General features: G+C 49.1%; 1 protein-coding gene across 1 annotated transcript in view; it reads left to right on the top strand.

Moving 5' to 3' along the window:
- Positions 1-21,232, top strand: part of CASD1 (CAS1 domain containing 1) — a 108,346-nt gene that overhangs the window by 77,943 nt on the left and 9,171 nt on the right. Inside the window, exons 10-14 of the mRNA XM_068235025.1 lie at positions 3,370-3,459; positions 5,570-5,689; positions 8,521-8,677; positions 10,473-10,552; positions 19,049-19,150. Coding sequence (XP_068091126.1) covers positions 3,370-3,459; positions 5,570-5,689; positions 8,521-8,677; positions 10,473-10,552; positions 19,049-19,150 — 549 coding nt within the window. The remainder of the gene's footprint in view (positions 1-3,369; positions 3,460-5,569; positions 5,690-8,520; positions 8,678-10,472; positions 10,553-19,048; positions 19,151-21,232) is intronic.

Raw genomic sequence — 21,232 nt, forward strand, 5'->3', positions numbered from 1 at the left:
GATTGGCAGGCGTTCAGGAAGCGTGGGATTGGTTGGAGGTCAGGAAGCGTGGGATTGGCTGGCGGTCAGGAAGCGTGGGATTGGCTGGCGGTCAGGAAGCTTGGGATTGGTTGGAGGTCAGGAAGCGTGGGATTAGCTAATGGTCAGGAAGCGTGGGATTGGTTCGAAGTCAGGAAGCGTGGGATTGGCTGGCGGTCAGGAAGCTTGGGATTGGTTGGAGGTCAGGAAGCGTGGGATTGGCTAATGGTCAGGAAGCATGGGATTGGTTAGCGGTCAGGAAGTGTGGGATTGGCTGTTGGTGAAAAAGCGTGGGATTGGCTGGCGGTCAGGATGTTTGGGATTGGTTAATGGTCAGGAAGCGTGGGACTGGTTGGTGTTTAGGAAGCGTGGGACTGGTTGGTGTTTAGGAAGCGTGGGATTGGTTGGTGGTCAGGAAGCGTGGGATTGGTTAGCGGTCAGGAAGCATGGGATTGGCTAATGGTCAGGAAGCGTGCGATTGGTTGGCGCTCAGGAAGCGTGGGATTGGCTGGCGGTAAGGAAGCGTGGGATTGGCTGGCGGTTAGGAAGCGTGGGATTGGTTGTTGCTCAGGAAGCGTGGGATTGGCTGGCGGTCAGGAAGTGTCGAATTGGCTGGCGGTCAGAAAGCGTGGGATTGGCTGGCGGTCAGGAAGCGTGGGATTGGTTGGCGCTCAGGAAGCGTAGGATTAGTTGGCGCTCAGGAAGCCTGGGATTGGTTTGCTTTCAGTAAGCGTGGGATTGGTTGGCAGCGTGGGTTTGTTTGGCAGTGAGGAAGCGTGGGATTGGTTGGCGGTGGTCAGGAAGTGTTGGATTGGTTGGCGGTCAGGAAGCATGGGATTGGTTGGCGGTCAGGAAGCATGGGATTGGCTGGCGGTCAGGAAGCTTGGGATTGGTTGGAGGTCAGGAAGCGTGGGATTGGCTAATGGTCAGGAAGCGTGGGATTGGTTAGCGGTCAGGAAGTGTGGGATTGGCTGTTGGTGAAAAAGCGTGGGATTGGCTGGCGGTCAGGATGTTTGGGATTGGTTAGCGGTCAGGAAGCGTGGGATTGGTTGGTGGTCAGGAAGCGTGGGATTGGTTGGTGGTCAGGAAGCGTGGGATTGGTTAGCGGTCAGGAAGCATGGGATTGGCTAATGGTCAGGAAGAGTGGGATTGGTTGGCGCTCAGAAAGCGTGGGGTTGGCTAATGGTCAGGAAGCGTGGGATTGGTTGGCGCTCAGGAAGCGTGGGATTGGCTGTGCTCGTCAGGAAGCGTGGGATTGATTGGTGGTCAGGAAGCGTGGGAATGATTGGTGGTCAGGAAGCGTGAGATTGATTGGTGGTCAGGAAGCGTGGGGTTGGTTGGCAGTCAGGAAGCGTGGGGTTGGTTGGCAGTCAGGAAGCGTGGGGTTGGTTGGTGGTCAGGAAGAGTGGGGTTGGTTGGCGGTCAGGAAGCGTGGGATTGGTTGGCGGTCAGGAAGCGTGGGATTGGCTGTGCTCGTCAGGAAGCGTGGGATTGATTGGTGGTCAGGAAGCGTGAGATTGATTGGTGGTCAGGAAGCGTGGGGTTGGTTGGCGGTCAGGAAGCGTGGGGTTGGTTTGCGGTCAGGAAGCGTGGGATTGGCTGGCCGTCAGGAAGCGTGGGATTGGCTAATGGTCAGGAAGCGTGCGATTGGTTGGCGCTCAGGAAGCGTGGGATTGGCTGGCGGTCAGGAAGCGTGGGATTGGCTGGCGGTTAGGAAGCGTGGGATTGGTTGTTGCTCAGGAAGCGTGGGATTGGCTGGCGGTCAGGAAGTGTCGAATTGGCTGGCGGTCAGAAAGCGTGGGATTGGCTGGCGGTCAGGAAGCGTGGGATTGGTTGGCGCTCAGGAAGCGTAGGATTAGTTGGCGCTCAGGAAGCCTGGGATTGGTTTGCTTTCAGTAAGCGTGGGATTGGTTGGCAGCGTGGGTTTGTTTGGCAGTGAGGAAGCGTGGGATTGGTTGGCGGTGGTCAGGAAGTGTTGGATTGGTTGGCGGTCAGGAAGCATGGGATTGGTTGGCGGTCAGGAAGCATGGGATTGGTTGGCTGTAAGGAAGTTTGGGATTGGCTGGCGGTCAGGAAGCTTGGGATTGGTTGGAGGTCAGGAAGCGTGGGATTGGCTAATGGTCAGGAAGCGTGGGATTGGTTAGCGGTCAGGAAGTGTGGGATTGGCTGTTGGTGAAAAAGCGTGGGATTGGCTGGCGGTCAGGATGTTTGGGATTGGTTAGCGGTCAGGAAGCGTGGGATTGGTTGGTGGTCAGGAAGCGTGGGATTGGTTGGTGGTCAGGAAGCGTGGGATTGGTTAGCGGTCAGGAAGCATGGGATTGGCTAATGGTCAGGAAGAGTGGGATTGGTTGGCGCTCAGAAAGCGTGGGGTTGGCTAATGGTCAGGAAGCGTGGGATTGGTTGGCGCTCAGGAAGCGTGGGATTGGCTGTGCTCGTCAGGAAGCGTGGGATTGATTGGTGGTCAGGAAGCGTGGGAATGATTGGTGGTCAGGAAGCGTGAGATTGATTGGTGGTCAGGAAGCGTGGGGTTGGTTGGCAGTCAGGAAGCGTGGGGTTGGTTGGCAGTCAGGAAGCGTGGGGTTGGTTGGTGGTTAGGAAGAGTGGGGTTGGTTGGCGGTCAGGAAGCGTGGGATTGGTTGGCGGTCAGGAAGCGTGGGATTGGCTGTGCTCGTCAGGAAGCGTGGGATTGATTGGTGGTCAGGAAGCGTGAGATTGATTGGTGGTCAGGAAGCGTGGGGTTGGTTGGCGGTCAGGAAGCGTGGGGTTGGTTTGCGGTCAGGAAGCGTGGGATTGGCTGGCCGTCAGGAAGCGTGGGATTGGCTGGCCAGCAGGAAGCGTGGGATTGGCTGGCCGTCAGGAAGCGTGGGATTGATTGGTGGTCAGGAAGGGTGGGGTTGGTTGGCGGTCAGGAAGCGTGGGATTGGTTGGCGGTCAGGAAGAGTGGGGTTGGTTGGCGGTCAGGAAGCGTGGGATTGGTTGGCGGTCAGGAAGCGTGGGATTGGTTGGCCGTCGGGAAGCGTGGGATTGGCTGGCCGTCAGGAAGCGTGGGATTGGCTGTGCTCGTCAGGAAGCATGGGATTGGTTGGCGGTCAGGAAGCGTGGGATTGGTTGGTGGTCAGGAAGCGTGGGATTGGCTGTGCTCGTCAGGAAGCGTGGGATTGGTTGGCGGTCAGGAAGAGTGGGATTGGCTGTGCTCGTCAGGAAGCATGGGATTGGTTGGCGTTCAGGAAGCGTGGGATTGGTTGGTGGTCAGGAAGCGTGGGATTGCTTAGCGGTCAGGAAGCGTGGGATTGGTTGGCGGTCAGGAAGCGTGGGATTGGTTGGCGTCTCACCTGTGTTTTTGTGTTGCAGACGAAGCTGCTGAACAGGGATCAGACGGATGAATGGAAGGGCTGGATGCAGCTGGTTATTCTCATCTATCACATCTCCGGAGCCAGCTCTGTAAGTATACCAGAGGAGGAGTCTATGGAAGCCAATCAGACGGCAGATTAAAGGATAACTCTTCTTTTATCCAAACCATGTGTACAGTGTGCGAGCCTACAGCAATCAATCAGTTTAAAGGGTACCTCTGCTTGCGCTGAAGGCGGGGTTTATTGGACATTTTTTGTAAAAATACACAAGGGTGGATAACGCTGGTATGGAAATTGCTGTTTCTCATACAGCCCTATGTGATTGGCTGCTCTCTCGCTTTATAACCGAACAATAAGTAACACTCCAGGTGAGATGGATGTAGGCGTGGCTTGTGGATTGATGACACACATAAGCTCCGCCTCCTGGCCTTGCACTTTTATGTGAATGATGTTTGTTTTGTGGGCAGTTTTATAGATTTGTTCTTGTAACTCAACCAGAAGAACCGTCCACTATCTGCCCAGACCAGAATGATGACATGTTTGTAAAGAGGACCTGTGGTTAGGGGGATATGGAGTAAAGAGGACCTGTGGTTAGGGAGATATGGAGTAAAGAGGACCTGTGGTTAGGGGGATATGGAGTAAAGAGGACCTGTGGTTAGGGAGATATGGAGTAAAGAGGACCTGTGGTTAGGGGGATATGGAGGCTGTAAAGAGGACCTGTGGTTAGGGGGATATGGAGGCTGTAAAGAGGCCCTGTGGTTAGGGAGATATGGAATAAAGAGGACCTGTGGTTATATGGAGGCTGTAAAGAGGACCTGTGGTTAGGGGGATATGGAGGCTGTAAAGAGGATCTGTGGTTAGAGATGGCCCAAACGGTTCGCTGGCGAACTTGTTTGCACGAATCTCAGTGGTTTGCGTTCGCCACGAAACGCAAATTTTTTTCAAAAAAGTTTGTGTTCGCATTTTTAATGGCGCTGACTTTAACGGTTTATAGCTAAGCCCCATTACATGTTATAAACACCAAAATTGCAGCGTATGTAAATAGGGACAGTGGGTATAAGAGGAAAAATTAACCGCTAAAGTCGGCGGGCGTTTAATTTTCCCACAGTCAGAAGAAGCATTTTAAAAATCTATTTTCTCAAAAACTATAAGGTCTTTTTGAAAAAAAAAAAAGTTTTTTCATCTTGTAGTCATCGTCCCCCTCCAGGTGTTGGACCCCTTGAAACATCTTTTCCATCACTTTTGTGGCCAGAAACAGTTTGTATTTTTCAAAGTTCGCCTCCATATTGAAGTCTATTGCTGTTCGCATGGTGCGTGCGAACACATACTTTTGCGGAAGTTTGCGTTTGAGGTCTGAGCCATCTCTACCTGTGGTTAGGGGATATGGAGACTGTAAAGAGGACCTGTGGTTAGGGGGTATGGAGGCTGTGAAGAGGACCTGTGGTTAGGGGTATAGGGAGGCTGTAAAGAGGACCTGTGGTTAGGGGTATAGGGAGGCTGTAAAGTGGACCTGTGGTTAGGGGTATAGGGAGGCTGTAAAGTGGACCTGTGGTTAGGGGATATGGAGGCTGTAAAGAGGACCTGTGGTTAGGGGATATGGAAGCTGTAAAGAGGACCTGTGGTTAGGGGATATGGAAGCTGTAAAGAGGACCTGTGGTTAGGGGACAGGAAGGCTGTAAAGAGGACCTGTGGTTAGGGAGGATATGGAGGCTGTAAAGAGGACCTGTGGTTGGGGAATAGGGAGGCTGTAAAGAGGACCTGTGGTTGGGGAATAGGGAGGCTGTAAAGAGGACCTGTGGTTGGGGAATAGGGAGGCTGTAAAGAGGACCTGTGGTTGGGGAATAGGGAGGCTGTAAAGAGGACCTGTGGTTGGGGAATAGGGAGGCTGTAAAGAGGACCTGTGGTTGGGGAATAGGGAGGCTGTAAAGAGGACCTGTGGTTTGGGAATAGGGAGGCTGTAAAGAGGACCTGTGGTTAGGGGGATATGGAGGCTGTAAAGAGGACCTGTGGTTGGGGATAGGGAGGCTGTAAAGAGGACCTGTGGTTGGGGAATAGGGAGGCTGTGGAGAGGACCTGTGGCTAGGAAAATGTGGAGGCTGTAAAGAGAACCTGTGGTTAGAGGTATATGGAGGCGGCAGATCCTGCTGGATAAGCAGGAGCTCCTGATGAGCATTCTCCTAACACGCTCCTCTCTCCCCCAGTTCCTGCCGGTGTACATGCATGTGCGGGTCCTGGTGGCAGCGTATCTCTTCCAGACGGGCTACGGACACTTGTTCTACTTCTGGCTGAAGGGAGACTTCGGACTGTACCGCGTCGCTCAGGTATGTCGGGGGAGGGGGGGGGGGATCGCTCTGAACATTCCTGCCGGGTGGATGTCAGGCCTGTAACTGTCATCCGTATTGTGACAGCCATTGTAAAATATTTCCTCACCCCGATTTACATTACATACAGGTGGAGCTTTGCTGAACGTTTGCTCACTGAGAGTTCTGAAGCCAGTACAAAATATATTTGGTCTACCAGAATTCTCTGGGAGGAGAACTCCACATAGCTAAACAGCTTAGGCTGTGTCATCACAGGGGTGGGGCTGCATAATAATGCACAGATGTGTGTGTATATATATATATATATATATATATATATATATATATATATATATATATATATATATATATATATATATATATATATATATATATATATATATATATATATATATATATATATATATATACAGTGGAGGAAATAATTATTTGACCCCTCACTGATTTTGTAAGTTTGTCCAATGACAAAGAAATGAAAAGTCTCAGAACAGTATCATTTCAGTGGTAGGTTTATTTTAACAGTGGCAGATAGCACATCAAAAGGAAAATCGAAAAAATGATAGCAACTGATTTGCATTTCATTGAGTGAAATAAGTTTTTGAACCCTCTAACAATAAAAGACTTAATACTTAGTGGAAAAACCCTTGTTTGCAAGCACAGAGGTCAAACGTTTCTTGTAATTGATGACCAAGTTTGCACACATTTTAGGAGGAATGTTGGTCCACTCCTCTTTGCAGATCATCTCTAAATCCCTAAGGTTTCGAGGCTGTCTCTGTGCAACTCTGAGCTTGAGCTCCCTCCATAGGTTTTCTATTGGATTAAGGTCCGGAGACTGACTAGGCCACTCCATGACCTTAATGTGCTTCTTCTTGAGCCACTCCTTTGTTGCCTTTGCTGTATGTTTTGGGTCATTGTCATGCTGGAACACCCATCCACGACCCATTTTCAGTTTCCTGGCAGAGGGAAGGAGGTTGTCGTTCAGGATTTCACGATACATGGCTCCGTCCATTTTCTCGTTAATGCGATTAAGTTGTCCTGTGCCTTTAGCAGAAAAACACCCCCAAAGCAAAATGTTTCCACCCCCATGCTTGACGGTGGGGACGGTGTTTTGGGGGTCATAGGCAGCATTTTTCTTCATCCAAACACAGCGAGTTGAGTTAATGCCAAAGAGCTCTATTTTGGTCTCATCAGACCACAGCACCTTCTCCCAGTCACTCACAGAATCATTCAGGTGTTCATTGGCAAACTTCAGACGGGCCTGCACATGTGCCTTCTTGAGCAGGGGGACCTTGCGAGCCCTGCAGGATTTTAATCCATTGCGGTGTAATGTGTTTCCAATGGTTTTCTTGGTGACTGTGGTCCCTGCTAATTTGAGGTCATTCACTAACTCCTCCCGTGTAGTTCTAGGATGCTTTTTCACCTTTCTCAGAACCATTGACACCCCACGAGGTGAGATCTTGCGTGGAGCCCCAGAGCGAGGTCGATTGATGGTCATTTTGTGCTCCTTCCATTTTCGAACCATCGCACCAACAGTTGTCACCTTCTCTCCCAGCTTCTTGCTAATGGTTTTGTAGCCCATTCCAGCCTTGTGCAGGTCTACAATTTTGTCTCTGACATCCTTGGACAGCTCTTTGGTCTTTCCCATGTTGGAGAGTTTGGAGTCTGCTTGATTGATTGATTCTGTGGACAGGTGTCTTTTATACAGGTGACTAATTAATACAGGTGTCCTTAAAGTGAATGTTTACCGGTTAAAAAAAGAAAAAGTCAGATACTCACCTAAGGAGAGGGAAGGCTCGGTCCTAATGAGCCTTCCCTCTCCTCTCCCGGTGCCCGGTCCCGCGCAGGATCCCCCGTGGCAGTATTCGACCAGTTCGGTCAAATACTGCCACTCCTGCATGCCGAAGGGACCTTTCGGAAGCCTTCGGGAGCACTCGGGCTCCCGATGACGTGGCCGCTCCATACTACGCATGTGCGAGTGCCCTCTATGACGCGCTCGCGCGTACGTAGTATGGAGTGGCCCGTCTTCGGAAGCCAGAGTGCTCCCGAATACCTCCGAAGTTCCTGCGCCGGAGGACGCGAACGGGGGAGCCAGCGCAGCACCGAGGGCACCGGGAGAGGAGAGGGAAGGCTCATTAGGACCGAGCCTTCCCTCTCCTTAGGTGAGTATCTGACTTTTTCTTTTTTTAACCGGTACCCATTGGCTTTAATGAGGGTGACTAATTGAGTAGAAGTGTCTAACCACTCTGTGGGAGCCAGAACTCTTAATGGTTGGTAGGGGTTCAAAAACTTATTTCACTCAATGAAATGCAAATCAGTTGCTATCTTTTATTTAAGGTTATTTTTTCGATTTTCCTTTTGATGTGCTATCTGCCCCTGTTAAAATAAACCTACCATTGAAATGATACTGTTCTGAGACTTTTCATTTCTTTGTCATTGGACAAACTTACAAAATCAGTGAGGGGCAAATAATTATTTCCTCCACTGTATATATTCATTATATATTTCTCATGCTGAGGTGGGCATGAGGAAAGCCCACTACACATGACTGCTCCCTGTTCTATTTTTATTTATTTTTTTGTGCTAAGCTATTCTTTAAGCAAGAGGATGACATACAGGCGTGTGTACGGCAGCCGGCAACTCAACTCCAGCAATGCCGCTCCCATAGCTTGCAGCGATTACACGCCTACCATGTGACCTCATGTACGCGCCGCTCCCAGCTGTGCAGTCAGTGTGTAGTTAGTGTCAGTGTGCAGTCATCATGTCAGTGTGCAGTGTGTGTCATGCAGTTAGTGTGTCAGTGTGCAGTCTGTTAACACGACGTTCTCTTGCAGGTGATGTTCCGCTTGAACTTCCTGGTGGTTGTCCTGTGCATCGTTATGGATCGCCCGTACCAGTTCTATTACTTTGTTCCGTTGGTCTCGTTCTGGTTCATGGTCATCTATGCATCGATGGCGCTGTGGCCTCAGATCACCCAGAAGAAAGCAAATGGTAATAATATCCCCTGACGAGATCATTATCTGTGGGATGAAGTGACAGATCTCTCCACACTGTGACATGGGGGGGCTCTGCTAATAAGAGGGACTATGGAATCATATAGGCAGAGGGCTTCCTATATCTGTAATCTACAGAAAACATGTTGGGATATTTCATATAATGATCCAGTCGCTCCCAGCCGTCCCCCAGTACACTCAGTGGTTTTTATGTTGTGTTTGTATCCTTAAGCCCGATACACACACATGCAATATTCACCTCAGACCCTATATGAGCGAGTGATCAGATCGGATATAGAAGAAAGCTTATGTACACACGGATGCAATTTTTTCAACTTCCGATCAGATTTCCAATCTTTCTTCCGATTCGATATCGATTGAAGATTAATGGAAGATGCACACGGAACAATAGCCAGTATTTAGATCCATATTCTCCAGCATGTCCGATCTGCTACCGACGGAGAAAGGGATCAATATTGAGCTTGAGATCGGTTGCAGGCAGTCAGTAGGATATAGATATTATAGACCCATTCTGTGTGCATCAAAATCATGTGACCAGCAGCCACTTCCTCTACAATCCACTGATATTTATCCTGCCCGATTGAGGCAATCGGTCGATTCGAGGTGCTGCTCAATCTCCATCAATCGTGCAGAATGGAGCATGGTCAGTTCTCCACCAATGTGATAAAATGGTCAAACTATCAGGAAAATGGAGGGATGTGTGTTCATCTTTACAGAGAGAGACACCTCCGCCCATCTCACTGACTGACCATTCAGTATTCAGGTGCCCATAGATCTGCTAATGTCTGAGCAGATCAGCCAAAAGACAGATCTCGAGTCTGATCCAATCTGATTGGAGAGAGAGCTGTTGGCTGTCCATACACTGCAGACCGGTTTCCGATACATTTCAGGATAAAATGGATCAGGAATCATCCTTGTGACGCTGTAGATTCTGGCCTCTCCCAAGTGTACAATGTCTGGAAGCCCCCCCCCCCCCCCGGGTACGGGGTAGCTGATGTTGGCGCAGTGTTGTACGGATTATTTCAGCACTAGCACTGCGTTGCTACTTTTGGGCGCCGCACAAATAGGTTTGAAGAAAAGGTTATTTGGCCGCCGGCAATAGCCAGTGCCAAAATCACATGTCTCCCCTGAGTTGGTAGATCTCAGACGGTGAATAGTAATCACTGCCGGGCAGGAGTTTATGCAGGCAGGGGGTGAGCTTTCTTTCAGCTTCACCCTGCGGTGAAATTTCCGGAGACGGTAACGAATGTACCCCCACCGCACCCGTGTATTGCGATCTCACCTGTCCTGATGTCGTGACCTTTCTGCTGTCTGCCCCGAGCGCCGCCGTCACACAGACCACCACCATGTGGGGGGCGTGTACCACCGGGGGGGAGGGGCCACAATGCAATGGGATCTGTGCAGGAAACGCAGGCGTGTACGGGCGAGTGATAACTGCTGCCTGATACTGATGACTACCAGAGCAGAATTACAGTCCAGTCGGCACGCGGGGGGGGGGGGGGGGGACATTAACATTTGGGAGGACAGTGGCTGATGGTCCATCGCACTCGTCAGCGCACCCGATTGACCACCTCAGACTGACACTTTCCAGCTTGCTCGATCGATAAATTCAACCGATTTCAGACCAAACTCAGTCAAATCACCAATCGGACATGCTTGTTGCTACACTGACTTTCTTCTACTGATTGGACCGCTAAATCTCCTGATGTGTACCCACCTTTACATTACTTGCCAGTGTTACATTAGTGATCAGTATTTTCTCTTTCCTGCAGCAAACTACCTGTGGAATGTCGGCCTGGTGCTGAAGCTGTCCCTCCTGCTGCTGTGTATCACGCTCCTATCACGCTCTCAGGTACAGTCATGGGAGATCGGCTGTCAGTTGTCCGATCTAAGGAAGTAGCCGCAACAGCTTTGGGGAGCCATCTACCAATCAGGCGAGGGGCGCTGCCGCAGACCGCCAATCACTGCCACTCACTGCTCCCTTCTTAATTGGAGAGCTGATGGTCAGTGGGACCTCAGGTCTGTCATTGGGCCGATCACTGCACTTCCTGCTACTGAGGGTATGCAGTGATTGCCCCAATGACGGAGGGTGCGACCAACCGATCAGATTGCTCAAATCTGCCGGTAAAGCACCAAGTGTCCGATTGTTCGAATTCCAATGTTGGCCGGTTTTCAGTGTGTAAAGTGTGAAAGGAACAGATCCCTCTCTGATCAGATTCCAGTCAGAGGAGGGTTGATTGTTGTACTGCAGTGTGTGTGTGTGTACAGTGTGTGTGTGTGTGTGTGTGTGTGTACAGTGTGTGTATAGTGTGTGTGTGTGTGTGTGTATAGTGTGTGTGTATAGTGTGTGTGTGTATAGTGTGTGTGTGTATAGTGTGTGTGTGTGTGTGTGTACAGTGTGTGTGTGTGTGTGTGTACTGTGTGTGTGTGTGTACAGTGTGTGTGTACAGTGTGTGTGTGTGTGTACAGTGTGTGTGTGTACAGTGTGTGTGTGTACAGTGTGTGTGCGTGTGTATAGAGTGTGTGTGTACAGTGTGTGTGCGTGTGTATAGAGTGTGTGTGTACAGTGTGTGTGTGTGTGTGTGTGTACAGTGTGTGTGTGTGTGTACAGTGTGTGTGTGTGTGTGTGTGTGTGTGTACAGTGTGTGTGTGTGTGTGTGTACAGCGTGTGTGTGTGTGTGTGTACAGTGTGTGTGTGTGTACAGTGTGTGTGTGTGTGTACAGTGTGTGTGTGTGTGTGTGTGTACAGTGTGTGTGTGTGTGTGTGTGTACAGTGTGTGTGTGTGTGTATAGTGTGTGTGTGTACAGTGTGTGTGTGTACAGTGTGTGTGTGTGTACAGTGTGTGTACAGTGTGTGTACAGTGTGTGTACAGTGTGTGTACAGTGTGTGTAGGTGTGTGTACAGTGTGTGTGTACAGTGTGTGTGTGTGTACGTGTACAGTGTGTGTACAGTGTGTGTACAGTGTGTGTGTGTGTACAGTGTGTAGATGTGTGTATGTACAGTGTGTGTGTGTGTGTGTGTGTGTGTGTGTGTGTGTACAGTGTAGGTGTGTGTGTGTGTACAGTGTAGGTGTGTGTGTGTGTATAGTGTGTGTGTGTGTAGGTGTGTGTACAGTGTGTGTGTACAGTGTGTAGGTGTGTGTACAGTGTGTGTGTGTGTGTGTACTGTGTGTGTGTGTACAGTGTGTGTGTGTGTGTACTGTGTGTGTGTGTACAGTGTGTGTATGTGTGTACAGTGTGTGTGTGTGTGTGTGTGTACAGTCTGTGTGTGTGTGTGTGTGTGTGTGTGTATACAGTGTGTGTATGTGTGTACAGTCTGTGTGTGTGTGTGTGTGTATACAGTGTGTGTGTGTGTGTGTACTGTGTGTGTACTGTGTGTGTGTGTGTGTGTACTGTGTGTGTGTACTGTGTGTGTGTGTACAGTGTGTGTGTGTGTGTGTACAGTGTGTGTATGTGTGTACAGTGTGTGTGTGTGTGTGTATACAGTGTGTGTATGTGTGTACAGTGTGTGTGTGTGTGTGTGTGTGTGTGTACAGTCTGTGTGTGTACAGTCTGTGTGTGTACAGTCTGTGTGTGTGTGTGTATACAGTGTGTGTGTGTGTGTGTGTGTACGTGTACAGTGTGTGTACGTGTACAGTGTGTGTGTGTACAGTCTGTGTGTGTGTACAGTGTGTGTGTGTACAGTCTGTGTGTGTGTGTGTGTACAGTGTGTGTGTACAGTGTGTGTGTGTACAGTGTGTGTGTGTGTGTACAGTGTGTTTGTGTAGGTGTGTGTACAGTGTGTGTGTGTGTACAGTGTGTGTGTGTGTGTGTGTGTGTGTGTGTGTGTACAGTGTGTGTGTGTGTACACTCACTCCCCCTCCTCCACTCCAACTTCACTCACTCCCCCTCCACCCCTCCCCCTCTTCCACCCCAACCTTACTCACTCCCCCTCCTCCACCCCAACTTCACTCACTCCCCCTCCACCCCTCCCCTTCTTCCACCCCAGCTGCACTCACTCCCGAACTTCACTCCCTCTCCCGTTTCAACTTTTACCGCCACAGTTTACTTTAAATAAAATTTCCCCACACAATAGTCATCATGTTGGACTATGCTGTACAGTGTACATCCTGCAACATGTATGCATGCCTTGATCAGCGGATTGAGGGTGTTTACTGTTGCCCTGGGTGTGTGCGTGTTGCTCAGTTAGAGGCGGAAGTCGCAGAGCTAAATAAGCATCTCGCAACACTGAGAAGCATACACAACATGGAGAAGAGCTTGGATCTCACGATCCAGACACTGGATGGAACCGTTGAAGATGAGGAGGGTGGAGTACAGCCGGAGCAAGAAGCAGAGGTAGCCGCTAGTTGGGTCACAGTTAGAAGGGGTAGGGGAAAAAGTGGCAGGGAGGCTAGTCCCGAGTTGTCCCTCACTAATAAGTATGCTTGTTTGCGTAATATTGGGGAGGATGATTCAGGAGTAGCAATGCTGCAGCAGGATGTGCTCTTTAGCAACCAAGGGGCAGACTGCTGTAACGAGAAAGGGAATAGGAGTGCAGCTAAGGCTAGACAGGTACTGGTGGTAGGGGATTCAATTATTAGGCGCACAGATAGGGTAATCTGTCGAAGAAACCGTGAATGTCGTACAGTCTGTTGCCTCCCGGGTGCTCGGGTTCGGCATGTAGCGGAAAGAATTGACAGATTACTGGGTGGGGCTGGGGAAGACCCGGCTGTCATGGTACACATTGGCACCAATGACAAAGTTAGTGGGAGATGGAAGGTCCTCAAAAATGATTTTCAGGTACTTGGAGATAAACTTAAAGCAAGGACCTCCAAGGTGGTGTTCTCTGAAATACTGCCAGTGCCACGCGCTACATCTGAGAGACAGAGGGAGCTTAGGGAGTTAAATAAGTGGCTGAGAAATTGGTGTAGGAAGGAAGGGTTTGGGTTCCTGGAGAACTGGACAGACTTTGCAGTCGGCTACAGGTTCTACAGCAGGGATGGGCTGCACCTTAACCCTCCTGGCGGTTAATTTTTTTTGCCAAAATGGCAAAAATCCTTTTTTTTTTAATTTTTTTTTTTTGTGTTTCATGTAAAGCTACCAGAGTGGTAGCTACATGAAACACCACTAGAGGGCGCATGTGTCCCTCTAGTGCGATCGTCGCCGGCATCAATAGCAAACAGGGGAACGCGTATATAACGCGCTCCCCTGTTTGGCTTCTCCTGTCGCCATGGCGACGATCGGAATGACGTCATGGACGTCAGCCGACGTCCTGACGTCAGACACCTCCAATCCAGCCCATAGCGCTGCCCGGAACTCATTGGTCCGGGCAGCGCAGGGCTCTGGCGGGGGGGGGGGGGCCTCTTGCGCCGCTGCGTACGGGCGATCGCCGCAGAGCGGCGGCGATCAAGCTGTACGCGCGGCTAGCAAAGTGCTAGCTGCGCGTACAGCATTTTAAATGGAGCAAATCGCTCCACCAGGGGCTGAGATATCTTCCTGCGCGGCATAGCCCGAGCTCAGCTCGGGCTTACCGCCAGGAAGGTTAATGGGGAGGGTGCAGCTGCATTGGGGGAGAAGATGGCTAAACGATTGGAGGAGATTTTAAACTAGGATCTGGGGGGAGGCGGGAGGATAAAGTCTCAATATGTAGACAAGATAAGGTAAAAAGACAGTGGGAGCCTAACATTATGGGGGGTGGAGAGGGGGGTGGGGACAGTGTAAAGATTAAGGAGGTTGGTAAAACTTCAAGTAGCCCATTTCGTGTAAACAAAATTGGTAAATGTGGTGGTAAAAATATAAAGTGCATGGTAACCAATGCTCGGAGCCTTGCAAATAAAATAGACGAACTAGAGTTCATTCTGAATGACAAAGGCTATGACATTGTGGGAATAACCGAGACATGGATGGATGAAAGCCATGACTGGATAGCTAATTTAAAAGGATACAATGTGTTTAGGAGGGATAGAACAGGGGGAAAAGGTGGAGGGGGTTGTCTCTTTGTTAAGAATTCTTTTACAGCTGTCCTCAACGATGAGATGGAGGAAGATTGCGAAGATGTGGAGTCCATTTGGGTAAATATTCATGGTGGAAATAAAAGTTGTCAATTGCTTATTGGGGTATGCTACAGGCCACCTCTTATTAATGAAGCTGCAGAACTGCGATTACTACAGCAGATTGAAAAAGCTGCAGGTAAAAATGAGGTCATAATTATGGGCGACTTTAACTTTCCAGACATTGACTGGAGTATTGAGGCTACCCATTCTGGTAAAAGCAGCAGATTTCTGGCAGCACTACAGGACAATTACTTGACTCAAATGGTAACTGAACCAACTAGGGGGAATGCGTTACTGGATCTGATCATTTCTAATAGACCAGATAATGTATCAAATGTGCAGGTTCAAGAACATTTGGGAAATAGTGATCACAACATGATAACGTTTGATCTGGTGACTGATAGGCCACGGGGCAGCGGGACCACTAAAACTATGAATTTTAGAAAAGCAAAGTTCAATCAAATTAGGCAGGCACTAAGTTTGGTGAACTGGGATAATGTACTACAAGGGGACGACACTGAAGGGAAATGGCAAGCTTTTAAACGTATTCTCAATCAATATTGTAGTATGTATATCCCATATGGAAACAAAATGTCTAGGAATAAAAAAAGGCCTCTATGGATGAATAGAAAGGTTAGGGATAAAATGAAGAGGAAAAAGAATGCCTATAAGGTCCTAAAACAGGAGGGGACCGAGGCTGCACTAAGCAATTATAAGGAGTGCAATAAAAATTGTAAAAAAGAAATTAGGCTGGCAAAGATCGAAGCTGAAAATCAAATCGCTAGGGATATCAAATCTAACCCAAAAAAGTTTTACAAGTACATCAACTCTAAAAAAAGAAAGGTTGACTGTATAGGAATCCTAAAGGATGAGGGTGGGAACTCAATGGTGGATGACCAAGGTAAGGCAGAGTTATTAAATGCTTTCTTTGCTTCTGTCTTCACAAAGGAAACAGCACTGTTGCAAATTACAGAGGCAGAAGAGTCTCAATCTTCTAACTGTAATATTAAATACTTAACGCAGGAAGAAGTAAAGGCAAGACTAAATAAATTAAAAATAGACAAGGCACCTGGCCCGGATGGCATGCATCCTCGGGTCCTAAGAGAATTAAGTTCAGTTATAGCTAAGCCCCTTTATCTTATCTTTTGTGACTCTCTTGCAACTAGCAGAGTCCCAGTGGATTGGCGTACAGCCCACGTTTTCCCATTATTTAAGAAGGGCAAAAAATCTGATCCAGGAAATTATAGACCTGTAAGCTTAACATCAGTTGTATGCAAACTATTTGAGGGGTTACTAAGAGATACTATACATGACTTCATAGTAGAAAATAATCTTATTTCTCAGCATCAACATGGGTTTACTAAAGACAGGTCCTGTTTGACTAACATGCTCAGCTTTTATGAGGTAGTGAATGCTAATATGGATATTGGGAATGCTGTAGATGTGATATACTTGGACTTTGCAAAGGCCTTCGACACTGTTCCCCACAGAAGTCTGGTGCAAAAGTTGAGGATGCAAGGACTGGGGAAGAGTTTGTGTGCATGGATAGGGAACTGGCTAATGGACAGAAAACAAAGAGTTGTGGTCAATGGATCGTACTCAAAATGGGAGACTGTTAGCAGTGGGGTCCCACAGGGGTCTGTTCTGGGTCCAGTGCTCTTCAATTTATTTATTAATGACCTAGTAGATGCAGTAGAGAGCAATGTTGCTATTTTTGCAGATGATACAAAATTGTGCAGAATCATCAACTCTCAGGAAGATAGTGTCATATTGCAACAGGATCTGGATAGGATGGCTATATGGGCACATACATGGCAGATGAAATTCAATGTTGACAAATGTAAAGTCATGCATTTTGGTCGTACCAATGGTCTAGCACCATACAAAATAAATGGGATACAGTTGGGAACATCAAACTTGGAGAAGGACTTAGGAGTACTCATCGACAACAAGTTAAATAATCGTACTCAATGCCAAGCCGCTGCAGCTAAAGCGAACAAAATTTTGGGATGCATTAAAAGGGAAATAAAAACTCGAGATGCTAGCATAATATTGCCCCTGTTTAACTCTCTAGTAAGGCCACATCTGGAATATGGAATTCAGTTCTGGGCACCACATTACAAAAAAGATATTGCAGTTTTAGAGCAGGTGCAGAGACGAGCTACAAAATTGATACGTGGGATGGAAGGTCTCGCTTACCAAGAAAGGTTAGATAAACTGGGTTTATTTAGTCTAGAGAAAAGACGCCTTAGAGGAGATCTAATTAACATGTATAAATACATCAGAGGGCAATATAATACCTTGGCGGATGAGCTTTTTGTCCCTAGGCCTTTTCAAAGGACTAGAGGACATGAGCTGCGCATGGAGGAAAAACGTTTTAGCCATTTATTTAGGAAAGGGTTCTTTACAGTAAGAGTGGTTAAGATGTGGAATGCATTGCCACAGGAAGTCGTTATGGCAAACTCTATACCTGCATTTAAAGGGGGCTTAGATGCTTTCCTTGCGTTGAAAGACATCCATGGCTACAATTACTAGGTAATGCCTAATGATGTTGATCCAGGGATTTTATCTGATTGCCATCTGGAGTCGGGAAGGAATTTTTCCCATTTGGGGCTAATTGGACCATGCCTTGTAAGGGTTTTTTCGCCTTCCTCTAGATCAACAGGGGTATGTGGGGGACGGGCTGGAGTTGTACTTTGTACTGGTTGAACTCGATGGACGTATGTCTTTTTTCAACCAAAATAACTATGTAACTATGTGTACAGTGTGTGTAGGTGTGTACAGTGTGTGTGTGTGTGTACAATGTGTGTGTGTGGTGTGTGTACGTGTACAGTATGTGTAGGTGTGTGTACAGTGTGTGTGTGTACAATGTGTGTGTACGTGTACAGTGTGTGTACAGTGTGTGTGTGTACGTGTACAGTGTGTGTGTACAATGTGTGTGTGTGTGGGTGTACGTGTACAGTGTGTGTACAGTGTGTGTGTACAGTGTGTGTGTGTACAATGTGTGTGTGTGTACGTGTACAGTGTGTGTACAGTGTGTGTGTGTGTGTACGTGTACAGTGTGTGTACAGTGTGTGTAGGTGTGTGTACAGTGTGTGTGTGTACATGTACAGTGTGTGTGTGTGTACAGTGTGTGTGTGTGTGTGTGTGTGTGTACAGTGTGTGTGTGTGTGTGTACAGTGTGTGTGTAGTGTGTGTGTGTGTGTGTGTGTGTGTACAGTGTGTGTGTAGTGTGTGTGTGTGTGTGTATACAGTGTGTGTGTGTGTGTGTGTGTGTGTGTACAGTGTGTGTGTGTGTACAGTGTGTGTACAGTGTGTGTACAGTGTGTGTACAGTGTGTGTACAGTGTGTGTACAGTGTGTGTGTGTGTGTGTGTGTACAGTGTGTGTGTACAGTGTGTGTGTGTGTGTGTACAGTGTGTGTGTACAGTGTGTGTGTGTGTGTACAATGTGTGTGTGTGTGTACAGTGTGTGTGTGTGTGTGTACAGTGTGTGTGTGTGTGTGTGTGTACATTGTGTGTGTGTGTGTGTGTACAGTGTGTGTGTGTGTGTGTGTGTGTGTGTACAGTGTGTGTGTGTGTGTACAGTGTGTGTGTGTGTGTGTGTGTACAGTGTGTGTGTGTGTGTGTGTGTGTGTACAGTGTGTGTGTGTGTGTGTGTGTGTGTGTGTACAGTGTGTGTGTGTGTGTGTGTGTGTGTACAGTGTGTGTGTGTGTGTGTGTGTGTGTGTGTGTACAGTGAGTGTGTGCGTGTGTGTGTACAGTGTGTGTGTGTGTGTGTTTGTGTACAGTGTGTGTGTTTGTGTACAGTGTGTGTGTTTGTGTACAGTGTGTGTGTGTTTGTGTACAGTGTGTGTGTGTGTGTACAGTGTGTGTGTGTGTACAGTGTGTGTGTGTGTACAGTGTGTGTGTGTGTACAGTGTGTGTGTGTGTGTGTGTGTGTGTGTGTACAGTGTGTGTGTGTGTGTGTGTGTACAGTGTGTGTGTGTGTGTACAGTGTGTGTATGTGTGTACAGTGTGTGTATGTGTGTACAGTGTGTGTACAGTGTGTGTGTGTGTACAGTGTGTGTACAGTGTGTGTACAGTGTGTGTGTGTGTGTTTGTGTACAGTGTGTGTGTTTGTGTACAGTGTGTGTGTGTGTGTACAGTGTGTGTGTGTGTGTGTGTGTGTGTGTTTGTGTACAGTGTGTGTGTGTGTGTACAGTGTGTGTGTGTGTGTGTGTACAGTGTGTGTGTGTGTGTGTGTGTGTACAGTGTGTGTGTGGGCAGTGATCGGACATGCAGTCTTACCTGAATTCTGTTCTTTCCTTCCTTTCAGGGTGCTTTTGAGAACATCTTTTCCATCTGGCCGTTATCCAGACTGTTTGAGCTGAATGGCAACGTCTACGAGTGGTGGTTCCGATGGTCGTTAGATCGATATGTAAGTCATCAACCGTTTCCTCTTATACTAGTTTATAGTCCTCTTCCCTTCAGAGCGTGTCCTGGGGGTTGTGGGCGTGCTGGAAAGTTTGGGGGCGGGGACACAGGCAATGTATTTTGGTGGAGAGATCAGGACCTGCTATGATCTAGCATTGCCCATCAGGAGTCATTTGCCAGGCAGTAAAGGGGAGGAGCCTTCAGTAACCCTGCCCAGGAAAACTGAAGGTAGAAGTACTAGCCCCTACCACTTGCTTTGTGTATATGTAGAAGTATATGGCCATTCAGGGTAACTGCTACAGAGGATGGACTGTAATTCCGCTCTGGTAGTCATCAGTATCAGGCAGCAGATATCACTCGCCCATACACACCTGCGTTTCCTGCACCGCCATCTCCTCACCAATCGGGAGCCACAGGACCAGTCAGGTGTCCACATCAGATAAGTGAGTGATGCGCAGCACATAGAGGAGGCACAAGTGACCGCTCCTCACCCCAGTCTGTACCGCAGGGGCCGGCCTGTGTCCCGTCAGGTGACCACATCAGATAAGTGAGTGATGCGGAGCACATGCAGGATGCACAAGTGACTGCTCCTCACCCCAGTCTGTACTGCAGGGGCCGGCCTGTGTCCAGTCAGGTGACCACATCAGATAAGTGAGTGATGCACATAGAGGAGGCACAGGTGACTGCTCCTCTCCCCAGTCTGTACCGCAGGGGCCGGCCTGTGTCCAGTCAGGTGACCACATCAGATAAGTGAGTGATGCGCAGCACATACAGGACGCACAGGTGACTGCTCCTCTCCCCAGTCTGTACCGCAGGGGTCGGCCTGTGTCCAGTCAGGTGACCACATCAGATAAGTGAGTGATGCACAGCACATGCAGGACGCACAAGTGACTGCTCCTCACCCCAGTCTGTACCGCAGGGGCCGGCCTGTGTCCCGTCAGGTGACCACATCAGATAAGTGAGTGATGCGCAGCACATGCAGGACGCACAAGTGACCGCTCCTCACCCCAGTCTGTACCGCAGGGGCCGGCCTGTGTCCAGTCAGGTGACCACATCAGATAAGTGAGTGATGCGCAGCACATAGAGGATGCACAGGTGACTGCTCCTCTCCCCAGTCTGTACCGCAGGGGCTGGCCTGTGTCCAGTCAGGTGACCACATCAGATAAGTGAGTGATGTGCAGCACATGCAGGTGACCGCTCCTCTCCCAGTCTGTACTGCAGGGGCCGTCCTGTGTCCAGTCAGGTGACCACATCAGATAAGTGAGTGATGCGCAGTACATAGAGGATGCACAGGTGACTGCTCCTCACCCCCAGTCTGTACCGCAGGGGCCGGCCTGTGTCCAGTCAGGTGACCACATCAGATAAGTGAGTGATGCAAAGCACATAGAGGAGGCACAGGTGACCGCTCCTCTCCCCAGTCTGTACCGCAGGGGCCGTCCTGTGTCCAGTCAGGTGACCACATCAGATAAGTGAGTGATGCGCAGCACATAGAGGACGCACAGGTGACTGCTCCTCTCCCCAGTCTGTACCGCAGGGGCCGGCCTGTGTCCAGTCAGGTGACCACATCAGATAAGTGAGTGATGCAAAGCACATAGAGGAGGCACAGGTGACCGCTCCTCTCCCCAGTCTGTACCGCAGGGGTCGGCCTGTGTCCAGTCAGGTGACCACATCAGATAAGTGAGTGATGCGCAGTACATAGAGGATGCACAGGTGACCGCTCCTCTCCCTAGTCTGTACCGCAGGGGCCGGCCTGTGTCGCACAGGTGACCACTCCTCTCCAGGTTTTCCACAAGCCCTGGGGCCTGCGATCGTGTTGGGCACCGAAATATACTGTCACTGCCACTAATCAGGTGCCTCCTGGCGTCGAAATTTACCTTCCTTGTCGCATACTGCAGCTTAGCAGCAGAGGGGGGCTAAGAAGTGCACACCAGGAGACATGGCAGCGCTTTCAAACAGAAGTTATACCTGAATGATCTATTTGCATGGATGTGCAGAGCTCCAGCAACTGGACTATATTACACAACTAGCACTCACTAGAGATGGGCCGAACCTCCGATTTTAGGTTCGCGAACCGGGTTCGCGAACT

This window comes from Hyperolius riggenbachi, chromosome 5 (assembly GCF_040937935.1).
Source record: "Hyperolius riggenbachi isolate aHypRig1 chromosome 5, aHypRig1.pri, whole genome shotgun sequence".
Classification (NCBI taxonomy): domain Eukaryota; kingdom Metazoa; phylum Chordata; class Amphibia; order Anura; family Hyperoliidae; genus Hyperolius; species Hyperolius riggenbachi.